At 44.1% G+C, this 13,198-nt stretch overlaps 2 protein-coding genes across 3 annotated transcripts in view; one reads left to right on the top strand and one right to left on the bottom strand.

Annotated features, from left to right (window-relative positions):
• Positions 1-1,191, bottom strand: part of rab22a (RAB22A, member RAS oncogene family) — a 64,791-nt gene extending 63,600 nt beyond the window's left edge. The window contains exon 1 of the mRNA XM_043710085.2: positions 923-1,191. Within this exon, the coding sequence (XP_043566020.1) occupies positions 923-958 (36 nt within the window). The 5' untranslated portion in view covers positions 959-1,191. The remainder of the gene's footprint in view (positions 1-922) is intronic.
• A 375-nt stretch (positions 1,192-1,566) lies between these two features.
• ppp4r1l (protein phosphatase 4, regulatory subunit 1-like) overlaps positions 1,567-13,198 on the top strand; it is a 150,391-nt gene continuing 138,759 nt past the window's right edge. For both annotated transcript variants that reach the window (XR_006314608.2, XM_043710084.2), the window contains exons 1-2: positions 1,567-1,588; positions 1,689-1,733. Coding sequence is in view for 1 of the 2 variants with exons in the window: in XM_043710084.2 (XP_043566019.2) it covers positions 1,582-1,588; positions 1,689-1,733 (52 nt within the window). In the remaining variant the exon portion in view is untranslated. The remainder of the gene's footprint in view (positions 1,589-1,688; positions 1,734-13,198) is intronic.

The raw sequence follows: 13,198 nt of genomic DNA, 5'->3' as shown, positions 1-13,198 counted from the left end.
GTGCTTCACAGCCAATTAAAAGAGATAGAGTCACCGTAGTCATACCACACCATTGGGCTGCACTCATAAGGGGGAGACAACTGATCGTGTTTTAACTTCATCATCATCAGCTCAGTCAGTGCAGGAACTGAACTTATGCTGTCAACATTACTTTAAATTTTAAACTGGCTGCCCAGCCAACTAAGCTGATCAAACCTCTTCACAACCAGGTAAATACAATCATTACTACATTTCAAAGTATTTAGAAAAATACAACAGCTGATCTGTGTACACTTTTAATGAGCAGGTACCCCTTTATTAATGAAAAAGGGCTTATGCCCGAAACGTCGATTCTCCTGTTCCCTGGATGCTGCCTGACCTGCTGCGCTTTTCCAGCAACACATTTTCAGCTCTGATCTCCAGCATCTGCAGACCTCACTTTCTCCCCTTTATTAATGTTTTAAAAGGGTCATTAAGTGGCATGAGCTGACTAAACATTTGTTCAATAATACCATCAGCAACTATGACACACATAACTGCTGCAATTTAGGGAGAACAGCTCCTTCTTACTATTTAGTCCACAATTATTTCTTTCAACATAGAACACTTATTTCCTTTTAATAATCACCAGTTGACATGCAAGTCCCATAAAGCAAAAACATGAAACTGATTGTTTTTTTAACTCTGGCTAAACAATTTACAAACGTAACTACTTCCCAAACTATTACTTTGCCTCTGGTGTTCTCTAGGGTGCTAGCAACATTTTGAGTTATTGTTTCAGATTTTCTACACGCGCAGTTTCTTCTTTCCCTCACTGTTTGTTTATCATTTGAAATCCACCACAGAAATTTATCACGGTAAAAGGCAACAGTACAAACCGTCAAACGTTAACTGCTGCTGAGCGAACTACCTCAAGTCGGCTGTAACCGGGACAACCACTTACCCCAAGCAGACAAACTTTCAGCTCCCTCAAAGCCATGGTAAAAAAAGCTGGCGGCTTTCAGAAATCCACACACATCTCCAGTAGGACATTTAAGGGAGGGGGGGGGGGGGAAGACGAAGGGAAGTAAAGTGGAAAAAGGTAACACTGAAATCACCTTTCGAACGTAATTGTTTTTTTTTGAAAAAAGGGGAATACGTTTGGAAAGCAGGCCGATAGTCAGCCGCTCTGAACCGCAACAAAGCTCCGCATCCACAGGGCCACCGCCACCATCTTGCCTCAACACCGTCACGTGACCAACGCGAGCCCTCCAGCAAAGAGCTTGCAACGCGAACATATTTTTGTGAAGTAACTCCTCGAACGACGTTGCTTCCTGCTCAGATCTTAAGAGATAAAATACACACTGTATTTTTTTTAAAATAGTATGAGGTAACGTGAAGCCCGAGGGGAGGGTCCGGAACGTTGAGCACGTGATCGTCGGTCTGGATTTGAAAACAATTCTACCCAGCTTTAATTTTGATTCGAAATAGCTGTTTGACAGATGGCTGCCAGAAAGCGTTTTGCTGCGCTTGGCGCATTCATTTACTTTGTTCTTTAACCACGGAAGTGGGTGTCCTGCCCTCCCCTTCCCCTCCCCCCCCCCGCCCCCAGATCCATCCAAGATGGCGGGTATGTCAGTCCTTAGCCCGTTAGCGGCTATTTTGACACTCTTTATCGGCGCCCTTTAACACCCTTTCTGTTTTTCTTCATCTCCTCCTCTCTCTCCCAGGCCTCTCCCTGTATTACGAGGACTCACAGGACGAGCTGGAAGAATGTGAGTATGGCGTCGATGTGTTGTTTGGGGTCATAGGGCTAAGAGACTATGGGGCCCCGGCCTCGGTTGCAGAGGTAGTGGCTCGGGGGGTGAGGGGTGAAGAGGAAGGGGATCAGTGCCCTGTCAGCCCGGCCTTAACCTCTTCTTTCAGTTTCCCGTGTTGGTTCTTTGGACGTTCCCTACCAGATGTCGAGTATATTCTCTCGTTTAACCCGCCCCGAGCCCTCAATCTCACGCTGCCCGCTGCAGCTCCCTTGCTTTTCCCTCCGGGTAGGAGAGGTGCCTGTCAGCGACTGATCATATTCGGTCTCGGTGTTGCCCTTCTCCTTTGGGTTCGATGTTACTATCGCCATCGCAATAACTTCAGATCTTGCTTCTCCGGGAGTGGGTTTGGGGAGGTTGCAGTTGTCTCTGAACTGAATTGTGTACTTGACCGCTGCAGTACGTGACTCAATGACTAGACATCTGTCCAGATGATGTGGATGGTATGTACTAGTTGTTGCTTTTTTGTTTTGGAAATCCCTCTTTAGTTTTAAATACTATTCCAATTTCCTGTGGATGCCCTGGTTCGCACAAAGCTAACCTTGTTGAGTTTACTGATAAGTTGGAGGATTTAGGCATTATTTTGCTAAATTTCATGAGGCTACTAGAACAGATGACTAAGGGGAGGCAAAATAAAATACATCACAAAATGTTTGTTTTTTCGTGGATTTAAAAAAAGTCAATAAATGTTTGGAATATTAACAAGTGTTAGCTACATTATCTCCTATGACCAAATCTTAAAAGCACTGTATTGGCGAACCTATGGGCTACCATTGCGTATACTAGTTGCATACTGTTTTAAGTCTTGTGCCACAGAAAAAATGTTTATGCATAGATAAACCTAATTGTCATAAATTGATCCATTACTTTAAAGGGCTTGCCTAATATGGAGTTTAATAAGGTAACGAAAATCCTGGATCGAAAAGTGTGTCACTGGAAAAGCTCAGGTGGTTAGGCAGCATCCGAGGAGCTGGAGATTCGACATTTTGGGCATAAGCCCTTCATCAGGAGCTAAAATCCTGGTGAAGAAAAGTATAAAATTAAAGTTACACCTAACAAAAATAAACAAACAAAAACAGAAATAGCTTAGGAAACTCAGCAGGTCTGTTCTGAGGAGGGTCACTGGACCAAAGTTGACTCTGCTTTCTCTACAGATGCAGCCAGACCTGCTGAGTTTCTGTAGCTATTTCTATTTTTGTTTAAGGTTACACCTGTTTGCTCCACTAACTGAATTGATTAATTTTGACGTTAGGATTGGCAACATTGGAAATGTATTGCTTGAACTTGTACCAGTAGTGCGTTGTTTTGTGGTGGAGGCATAGACAAGGATTATTTAAAATTAAAGAAAGTAATGATAGACTCAAATTACTTTCCTTGAGGCGTATTATCATTAGCATTTTGTGTGTTTGCAGATTTAGGGCATTGGGATTATGGGGGTAGCCTATTTGGTAGACTTAGGTATTTAAGGATGTGAGTGTTTCTGAGATGTGTTTTTGACAGTGTCCACATTTTATCCCTAGCACCTTTTCCCCTCCTTTTGTCAAAATTTCTACATGTGTACACGTTTCTGTGTTGGGCTCTAGTGGCCCACCAAATGATTTGCAAATGTCTTGGACCATTTATCTTCAGGCGATCCTAAGGGAATTCTCTGCCAAATGATCATGTTTTGACTCTTGCCTCAGGCAAGCAATACAACCATTACCAGAAATTTTTAACAAGTTGATTGAATTTTGTGGTGTTGATAGAGTTAGCCAAGATCTCCACATCAAATATTACTAGTGGATTAATTTTACTATGACTTGAACAGACAAATGTTGCCTTGGTTTAATTTTTTTTCGCCAAAGCACTACTGTGATAGCAAGTGAATAATGACAGGCTATTTACCAAATGGGGCGTCACAACAAAGCTAGATCATCTTCTTACTCATTGTTCACACATGTACTTTCAACAGGGCTCAGTAAATGGACCAGCATCCATGCCCACATGCAGGAACAATGGGGCCAGCTATAGGAACTATGCTGCAATCCCTGCTGAAATCAGCTTGTCACATCTAGGATTGTTATGGTCTGCTGGAGACTGTGCCACAATTGTCACTGATTTACATGCTGAATATTGATCCTGCTATTTGGAACAAAACAACTTGAATGAGGATTGACAAAAAAGGTCTTTTTATGTACTTTACGAAAATCAGATCCAAAGGTTTTTTTATGTAAACTTTAAAAATATCTTAGCAATTACTGGGAGTTTAAATTACGTGATTATACAGCTTCAAACCTATATGTAAATAATTGTAAAATTGTACAGACATCTAATGATCTGTGGTTATTTGAATTTGCACACTGCTAATGTTATCTCAACTCAAGATTGCTGTTATAAAAATGTCCTTGGTTAAAAGACTGATAATTGTCACAAGCAGACTGCACAGTTGGAAAATTTAAGCTGTCTGCAACAAACATAGGTTACGTTTATAGCTGCTTTGTCACTGCAGTATTTCTGATTAAACAAAGTAAAGGCTTGATGTCATTGAGTTAATTATCGAACATCTACACTGTTGAACTGCAGCTCTTACTCCTCAGAATCTCTTTACACCCAACTCCTGATTGCATCTGCAATTAGGTTTCAGCCTCTGCAACAGTACTGAAACAGCCCTTAAATACACAAGTGACATTCTGTCTTGTGCTGATTGTGGTAAACAATCTCACTTCATTCTTTTTCACCCATCAACAGCCAATCACACCATTGATCATGCCATCCTCCTCTAATGACACTCCTTTGTTCCAAAGTTTGGACCTGACTATACCCCATTGTTCCCTTCTTTTCGATCCAGCTGTAGCCAGAGAATCACCTATAATGACTTTCTTTTCCACTCCTGTATTGTTGTCTCCAGAACACCTTCCCCTCTCTGCTTCCACAAAAGCTTTTGTCCTTTGCCTGTTTCTATTCTCATGTAAACACCTCGCAATGAAATTTATAAGGTACCACATGCCTGCTGACAGCATCTAATTCAACCACACTGCCACCTCATTTAAGTTGGGGAGAGAGTGAGATCTGCAGATGCTGGAGATCAGAGCTGAAAATGTGTTGCTGGAACAGCGCAGCAGGTCAGGCAGCATCCAGGGAACAGGAGAATCGACGTTTCGGGCATAAGTCCTTCAGGAATGAGATTCAAGTTGTTGACTGTCTATGATATATCCCTCTTTTCTGCTCATCTACGCAGGTTGTCATTAACTACTGGCAAGAACATCACCGCTGCCTTTGCACTGCAAACTGTTCCTGTTTCTGGATTCAGTCTGAGGCTGAAATGATTTTTGTAACTTTACTGCTCTATTTGACCGAGAGTAGAATTTCCAATAGCATAATATCACTTGGACATGTTCACTTTCAGCTTTGACATCAGACATCTCTGACCTTGCACATTCCATAAACTTGAGCTCATCTGAAAGTCTGGTATCTCTTTCCAACCTTGTACAAGTTCCATTCACTCATCAGTTGAAACTTTATTGCTGGAACAGCACAGCAGGTCAGGCAGCATCCAGGGAACAGGAGATTCGACGTTTCGGGCACAGGCCCTTCTTCAGGCCTGTGCCCGAAACGTCGAATCTCCTGTTCCCTGGATGCTGCCTGACCTGCTGTGCTGTTCCAGCAATAAAGTTTCAACTTTGATCTCCAGCATCTGCAGACCTCACTTTCTCCTCCATTCACTCATCACCCTCATTCTTTCTGAGCTGGAAAGCTTCCCTCTCCATTTATTTGTTTTGAAAACTATCTTGCCTTTTTTTTTTAGTCAGTAAGTGCTGGCCTGGCCAGTGATGTCCTCATCCAATGAATGAATAGAAATAAATCCTCGTTGGCATTCTTAAACATAGAACAGTACAGCACAGAACAGGCCCTTCAGCCCACAATGTTGTTCCAACCATTGATCCTCATGTACGGTAAACCTAATGTACGAACCCTCAAATTACTGTGACCGTATGCATGTCCAGCAGTCTCTTAAATATTCCCAATGACCTCGCTTCCACAACTGCTGCTGGCAACGCATTCCATGCTCTCTCAACTCTGCGTAAACAACCCACCTCTGACATCCCCTCTATACTTTGCACCAAACAGCTTAAAACTATGACCCCTCGTATTAACAATTTCTGCCCTGGGAAAAAGTCTCTGGCTATCAACTCTATCTATGCCTCTCATTATCTTGTACACCTCAATTAGGTCCCCTCTCCTCCTTTTTTCCAATGAAAAATGTCCGAGCTAAGTCAACTTCTCTTCGTAAGATAAGCCCTCCATTCCAGACAGCATCCTGGTAAACCTCCTCTGAACCCTCTCCAAAGCATCCACAACTTTCCTATAATAGGGCGACCAGAACTGAACGCAGTATTCCAAGTGCATCCTAACCAAAGTTTTATAGAGCTGCAACAAGCTCTCACGGCTCTTAAACTCAATCCCCCTGTTAATGAAAGCCAAAACACGATATGCTTTCTTAACAACCCTGTCCACTTGGGTGGCAATTTTAAGGGATCTATGTACCTGCATACCAAGATCCCTCTGTTCCTCCACATTACCAAGAATCCTATCCTTAATCCTGTACTCAGCTTTCAAATTCGACCTTCCAAAATGCATCACCTCGCATTTATCCAGGTTGAACTCCATCTGCCACTTCTCAGCCCATCTCTGCATCCTGTCAATGTCACGCTGCAGCCTACAACAGCCCTCTATACTGTCAACGATACCTCCAACCTTTGTGTCGTCTGCAAACTTGCTAACCCATCCTTCAATCTCCTCATCCAAGTCATTAATAAAAATTACAAACAGTAGAGGCCCAAGAACAGAGCCCTGTGGAACACCACTCACCACTGACTTCCAGGCAGAATACTTTCCTTCCACTACCACTCGCTGTCTTCTGTCGACCAGCCAATTCTGTATCCAGACAGCTAAATTTCCCTGTATCCCATTCCTGCTGACCTTCTGAACGAGCCTACCATGGGGAACCTTATCAAATGCCTTGCTGAAGTAAGGCATTTTCTTTTCCCTCTCTTGCTCGTTCTTTCTCTCTGTCTCGTCTGTCTGTCTCTTTTATAACTCTTCAATAACTAATATCCCATCACTAATTACCCTTTATTTGTTAATTCAGGGCATCAATATCCCTGACATTGACTCTTTTTACATTGGCCAGGGCTCAGTGGTTGGAACAGATTGACAACCCTAATCAGGAAGCTTCTATTCTGAGGTTCAACTTGCTGACCTCAACAATCACTACGTGTCTCCACCTCTGAGTTCATGGACGCAGGACTGTCTGATTTCTTTGAGAGCCTCCTGGAGTATTTTAACATCACCAACTCAGAATCTGACAGGGAAGGCATGTAATGAGCAGGAACTTGCCTCTTGAGTCTGGAGTGCCTCGGTAGATTTTTGTCTCCTCTTCTGGAGACAGAAATGTCAAGGTGGTTAGTTCCATCAGGTCCATCTCCGATTTAGAGGACTCAATGTTTGATGGAGAGGGGGAGTCATTAGTATTTGTGAAGGCTCTGAGGGAAGAGCTTTACTCCTGCATAGTCTGCAAATTTTCAGCTTTCAAATGGTCCACATGCTTATTCAGGACTGTCGCACCAAACTTTATAAGTCACTGTTCCTGATCTCATGTTGATAATGCATCTTAACCATGTGACACCATTTCCATGATTCTTGCACCAAACTTTTTCCCCGTATCAAACTGTCTCTTTCCTTTGGTGGAGTCTTGGGTTTGGCATTAGAGTTCCTGATGCCATTTCAATCTCCCTCACAGGTCCGGGAAGATCAGGCTTAGCCTGGTGGATGGTCTTTTATTCATTAGCAACTCTGCCAGGCTCTCTTAGTGGTCTGAAATCAAAAAAGGACCTTGATAACTTGGTAACTAATGAGGCAATAGACTTTGTTTTTTTCAGGCCTGCCTTCAAAGTTTGGACTGCTGTTTCTGCCACATTGTTGGATGATGGGTGGTATGGAACTATCCTTGTACATTGAATCCTATTTGATTTTAAGAAATAATTATAGTCCCTGATGATAAAAGATGGTCCCTTATCTGTTACCAAAATCTCCAGGACTCTGTGTGTCGCAAAAGATATCTGCAATTTTTCTATTGTCACTCTAGTGTTTGATGAATGTATGTTTGTCCAACCTCTTTGAGTGGGTGTGTACAATGTCTAAAAACATTGAACCAATGAATGGACTTCCATAGTCAACATGCAACTGAGTCCAAGGCTTACCTGGCCATTCCCACAAATGTGGGGAAGCTGCTGGCAGTTATTTTTGTCCTTGTTGACATTCTGGGTATTGTCCCACTAAAGTGCTTCATTTGAGTTCAAGCCTGGCCACCAGACATAACTCTTTATCATCATCTTTTTGTGAACTGGATGGCCCTGGTGGAGTTCAGCCAGTATTTGATGGTGATCTTTGCTTGAGACCATCATTCTTGCTCCCATAACAACATGCTGTTCTCTACTGTGAGTTGGTCTGTGTCCATAAAGGTGTTAGTTGTAGCTGCAGTGGCCCTTTGGTTTTACCCATTAATGCCAATTGTTTCATTGGGAAAGTACTGAATCTTTCTGTGTCCAAAGTCTGATGTTGTCAGCTGTGACTGGGAGCATATCCAGAAAACTCAACACTCTGTTCCATGAGGGGTACCACCGGTGATATATCCACTAATGGAAGGTGGCTCAATGCATCTGCATTGACTACTTGGCCTCCTGGGTGATTGTAATTATAAACACTTAATATTAGAACCCACCACTGAATGCAGCCTGAAGCTATGGACGACGCCACTTTAATCACTTTAAGTGGACCAAGTAGAGAGTGTGGTCTGTGATTATCATGAATTTCACCTTAAAAGGTAGTAATGAAATTTCCTGACTCCAAATATGATCATGAATCCTTCCTTTTCTATTTGGTTATATTGGATGCTGTTGGACATTCCTCTTCAATGGGCCCCCTCTGAGCTAATACAACTCCAGTACCGTAAGGGAAGGCATCACTTGTCGTTACAAGATTGTTTTCAGGATCACAGAGTAACAATTAGTCTTTTTTTTTTACTTCTTTAACAGCTAAGGCCTATCTATGAGACCATTTCCAAGGTTGACCCTTTTATAGGAGTTGATGCAATGGTGCCACGTTGTGTACGAACTTTGCATAATAATTTACCAGACCCAGAAAGGACTTAAAGTCTTGGACAAACATAAGGGCTGGGACACTTGATTGCTCTCACTATCTTTCAATGCGTGTAACCCAATCTTGTCAATCCTGTAGCCCAAGCAGGTCACTTAGGAAGCCTGGAACGCACATTTTTCCCTTCTGAGGCACTTGCCTCAAAAAATGCCTTGGGATGATGTCCAGGTTCTCTAAGTGTTCTTTATTAATTTTTCCTGTTATTGTTCCCTGTTATTAACATTATTAGGTGAATTGTGAGCCGAAGTAGACTTTGCAAAATGTTTTCCATCGTCTGCTGAAAAATTGAAGTCTGATGATATATTGGTATAAGCCCTCCTGAGTATTAGTTATAATACTTTTCCAAGAATTCTGATCTAAATGCAATTGCAAGTAAGCGGGGCTCATGTCAAGCATCATGAAGGACAATGCTCCTGCCAGCTTTGTGTACAAATCCTCTGTCCAAAGGAATGAGTATTCATCCAATTGCAAAAAAGTTTACTGTTTGGTTTGAATCCCCATAAAGGCAAACAGACCCATTAGATTTCAAAATTGTTGTGAACAGTGCTGCCCATTCTGCAAATTAGATTGGTTTAATGACGACTCCACTTTCCAGTTTTCTGAATTCTTCTGCTTTTGCGAGTAAGGCAACTGGCACTGAACAGGCTTTCCAGAGTCATGGAATTATTTCCTGGTCAACATACAAAGTTACTTTGGCTCCACTGATAATTCCTAGACCTTCCTGGAAAACCTCAGGGTATTTAATTACGACTTCACTCAGGCAGCCATTTTCTAATTGAAAAATGTTGAGTCAATCTAGGTGAATCTCTTGCAACTAATTTTGCCCCATCAAGACTGGGCCTGACCCTTTACTGCTTCTCAAAGAGACTGGAGCCAAACTTGTACCCTTAATCTGTGAAGATTCCCCGGTATAGAGTCTCTGCTTAGCTGAAGTCTTTTACAAATTTAAGGGCTGGAGTCCAGACTGAGAGCGAATTTTATTAGAAACTGTTCTGTGATCACTTATACAGCTGTATTGGTATCATTTGAACCAGATGGCCATTTAACCAGACAATTATTTGATTGGTTCTGATTTAGATGTTGCTAAGTGACATAACTGTTCCAAACCAGATGCAGCTGGACGTTGCAGGGTATGAACTCTCCTGGACAACTTCATGGATGCTGGTCCATGAGTTACCTTCCTCCACTTCAATACTAGTAGGACTCTGCTATCCTGAATCTGGATATCAACATCAATCCAATATAATAATGGAAAGATCCTGAAGAGATTTGTCACTGTTTGTCTGAGACTTGGTTTGTTTTGGGATTTTACTGTAGGCTGACTTAGAGTTACTCTGATCAGAGTATGTTCTGAATGAGGCTATGCAGTTGCCTGCACTCACATGGTATTCCTCAAGCTTGGGTGAATTGGTGGGGGTATCCACATCCATCAGAATACATTGCAACTCGTGCTCCACTTGCTGCGTTTTCCGATGATAAAGCTAGTTGTAGCGCCTGTGTGATGTCCTCTGACCCTCAGCCAGTAGGTGTTTTTGCATAGTCACATTATTCATCTGGCATACTAGACAATCTCTAAGCATCTCATTAAGGGTTAAACCAAATTTACTTGCATCTGCCAATCCTCTTAACCTAGTCAAAAATGCTGAGAACAGATTCCCGAGTAAAAGCGATAGTATCTTAGAATTAAAGGAGGCTTGAGGTTGTAATATTCCTAAACTGTGCCAGTCAATTTCCGAAAGTTAAAAATCATACAACACCAGGTTGTAGTCGAATAGGTATATTTGGAAGCACTAGCTTTCGGAACGCAACTCCTTTAATCAGGTGGTTGTGGAAGTGAAGATCATGCTCACAGAATTTATAGCCAAAGGAGTCCAGTGTCATGGAGATGTGATACAGTAAAAAATCTAGAGAACAGAAACCAGCATATCCCATTATAAAAGATGGAAGTTTTAATCTAACACTGGCACCTCCAATTCCTGAAAGTGTTTAGTTTCCTGTGCCTCAGAAAAATTTAACATCTTAAAGCCAGAAAAAGTTGCAGCTCCAGAGGCTATCAGGAAGTTAATATTTGTTTCTCATCTGACACAATGTTGTTTGTCTGGACTCCTTGATGGCTGGCTCAAAAGAGTCAAGCTTCCCAAAGGCACAATATAAGAAAAAGCTTACCTTACCAACTTCATCAGGGCTGTTGCGAGTGAGTTTCTTTAGGATCATGCTTTACTCTATCGTGTTATTTCAATCGCCATTGAAATAACACAATGGAAGGTGTCATCCCATCATCAATCACTCTTTGTTTACAAACGCGTAGCTTTTGACAACAGCACTTCCTCTCAGAGTCAGGCAATCAGGGCATTAGTATCCCTGAAATTCATTCTTTTATGTCAGCCAGGGCACTGTGTTTGGAAGAGATGAAGAGCCCCAATCAGGGACCTCATATTCTATGATGTTTAGTTAATTGACCTCCATACGATCAATCCACTCCACTTTTTCTATTTCTCGCACTCCTCTTCCTCACTTTGTCTTGTCCACGTTCCCATAGCTTTCTCTCTCACGCACATTGGTACCATTCTCTCTCACCCGTCACACTTTCCGGCATTCACGCTTCCCTCGTGTTTTCTCCCTCTCGCTTGCCCATGTACCTGGGAGAACACAAGGGTACTAGCGTGCCCATGTACCCTCACATTGTCCCTGTTCGCAGGCTCCCCTCCTGTTGCTCGTCACAGAAGTGCACATGGTCAAGACAGCGCAAGAGTATATGCGCGTAAGTGAGACAGCATGAGTGTGTGCGCATACACAGGACAGCACAAGAGTATGGGCACAGGGGACAGTGTAAGGGTACATTTGCATGCGGAAGGTACAGCACAAAGGGATGCACAGCACTCCCCTTGCTCATCTTGCGTGTGTGCGCGTGTGCACTCTTTGCATTTTCTCTCGCATGCACACTTGCACGCGATTACCTTCATGCAGACGCTCTTCTCATGATTACCCTCATGTGCGCATACTCCTCCCACGATTACCCTCATGCGCATGCTCGTCTTGTGCTCGCGAGTGCTGTCCCTCATGCATGCATTGTTTGTCCTCACTCTCTCCTTCGTGCACCGCTGTCCCTCACGTGCACTCCATCCTCGTGCTCTCCCTCATGCATGCACTCCTCACGCTCCCTCAGCGTGCTGTTTTTCCTTGCGTTCTCTCCCATGCAATCTCTCCTCACATACGCTCTCCCTCGTGCACGCACGCGCTGTCCTCGGGCAGTCCCTCATGGGCACTTTCCTCAGTCTCTTCTTCGGCTCTCTCTCATGTGCCCACTCTCTCTCCTTGCACATGCGCCCACTCCTCGGGCTGTCCCTCCTGCACGCGTGTTCTCTCTGGCTCATTCCTCACGCTGTTCCTCGTGCACGTATGTTCTCTCGGGCAGTTCCTCGTGTGCACTCTCCTCGGTGTCTCTCCTGGAGCTGTCCCTCGTGCGCGTGCGCTCTCTCCTCATATGCATGAGTACTCCTCATACTGACCCTCGTGCGCGTGTGCTCTCCTTGCGCTCTCGTGCGCCCTGTCCTCACGCTCTCCCTTGTACGCACACTCTCTCTCCTCACGCTCTCCCTCGTGCATGCGCGTGTTGTCTTCTTGCACTCTCCCTTCATGCTCTCCCTCGCCTGCATGTGCTCTCTCTCCATGCTCTACCTCGCATGCACTGCTCTCTCCTCGCGCTCTCCCGCACACGCATACTCGTGCGCCTGCTCTCTCCTGGTGCTCTCCCACTCTCCTCGCCCTCCTTCGTGGTCTCCTTGTGGTCTCTCCTTCCGCCCACACTCTACTCGTGCTGTTCCTTGCACGTGCATGCCTCCCCTTGAACTTCCCCTCCCGTACGCCGTTTCTCCTCTCAATTTGCCTCATGCCTTTCTGTTGTGCGCACATGTCCTTGCACTCCCCTTGCACTTTCCCTCGTGTGTTCCCGTGAACGCGCTCCCCTCACGTGTGCCCTGTCCTTGACCTTTTCCTTGTGCACACACTGCTGTCTCCTTCTCCCGCACGTGCTTTCCATCACACTTCCTGTTGCCCTTCCCTTGGCGCTTTCTGGCGCCGCTCCCACTGCCTGCTCCCTTTCTCCTCTCGTTTTCCCAAATGCCATCCCATCATGCGCATGCGCCCCTCCACTTGCGCTTTTCTTCTCTTGTTGCACTTCCTGTCGCACTTGGACGATTTGGACCAAGAAGTCTGCATCCATGCTGTAT

The sequence above is a fragment of the Chiloscyllium plagiosum genome, unplaced genomic scaffold (genome assembly GCF_037043375.1).
Source record: "Chiloscyllium plagiosum isolate Xiang-an unplaced genomic scaffold, Cpla_swu_hap1 HiC_scaffold_15, whole genome shotgun sequence".
Taxonomy (NCBI): Eukaryota; Metazoa; Chordata; class Chondrichthyes; order Orectolobiformes; family Hemiscylliidae; genus Chiloscyllium; species Chiloscyllium plagiosum.
This window is presented reverse-complemented; position numbering and strand designations above follow the sequence as displayed.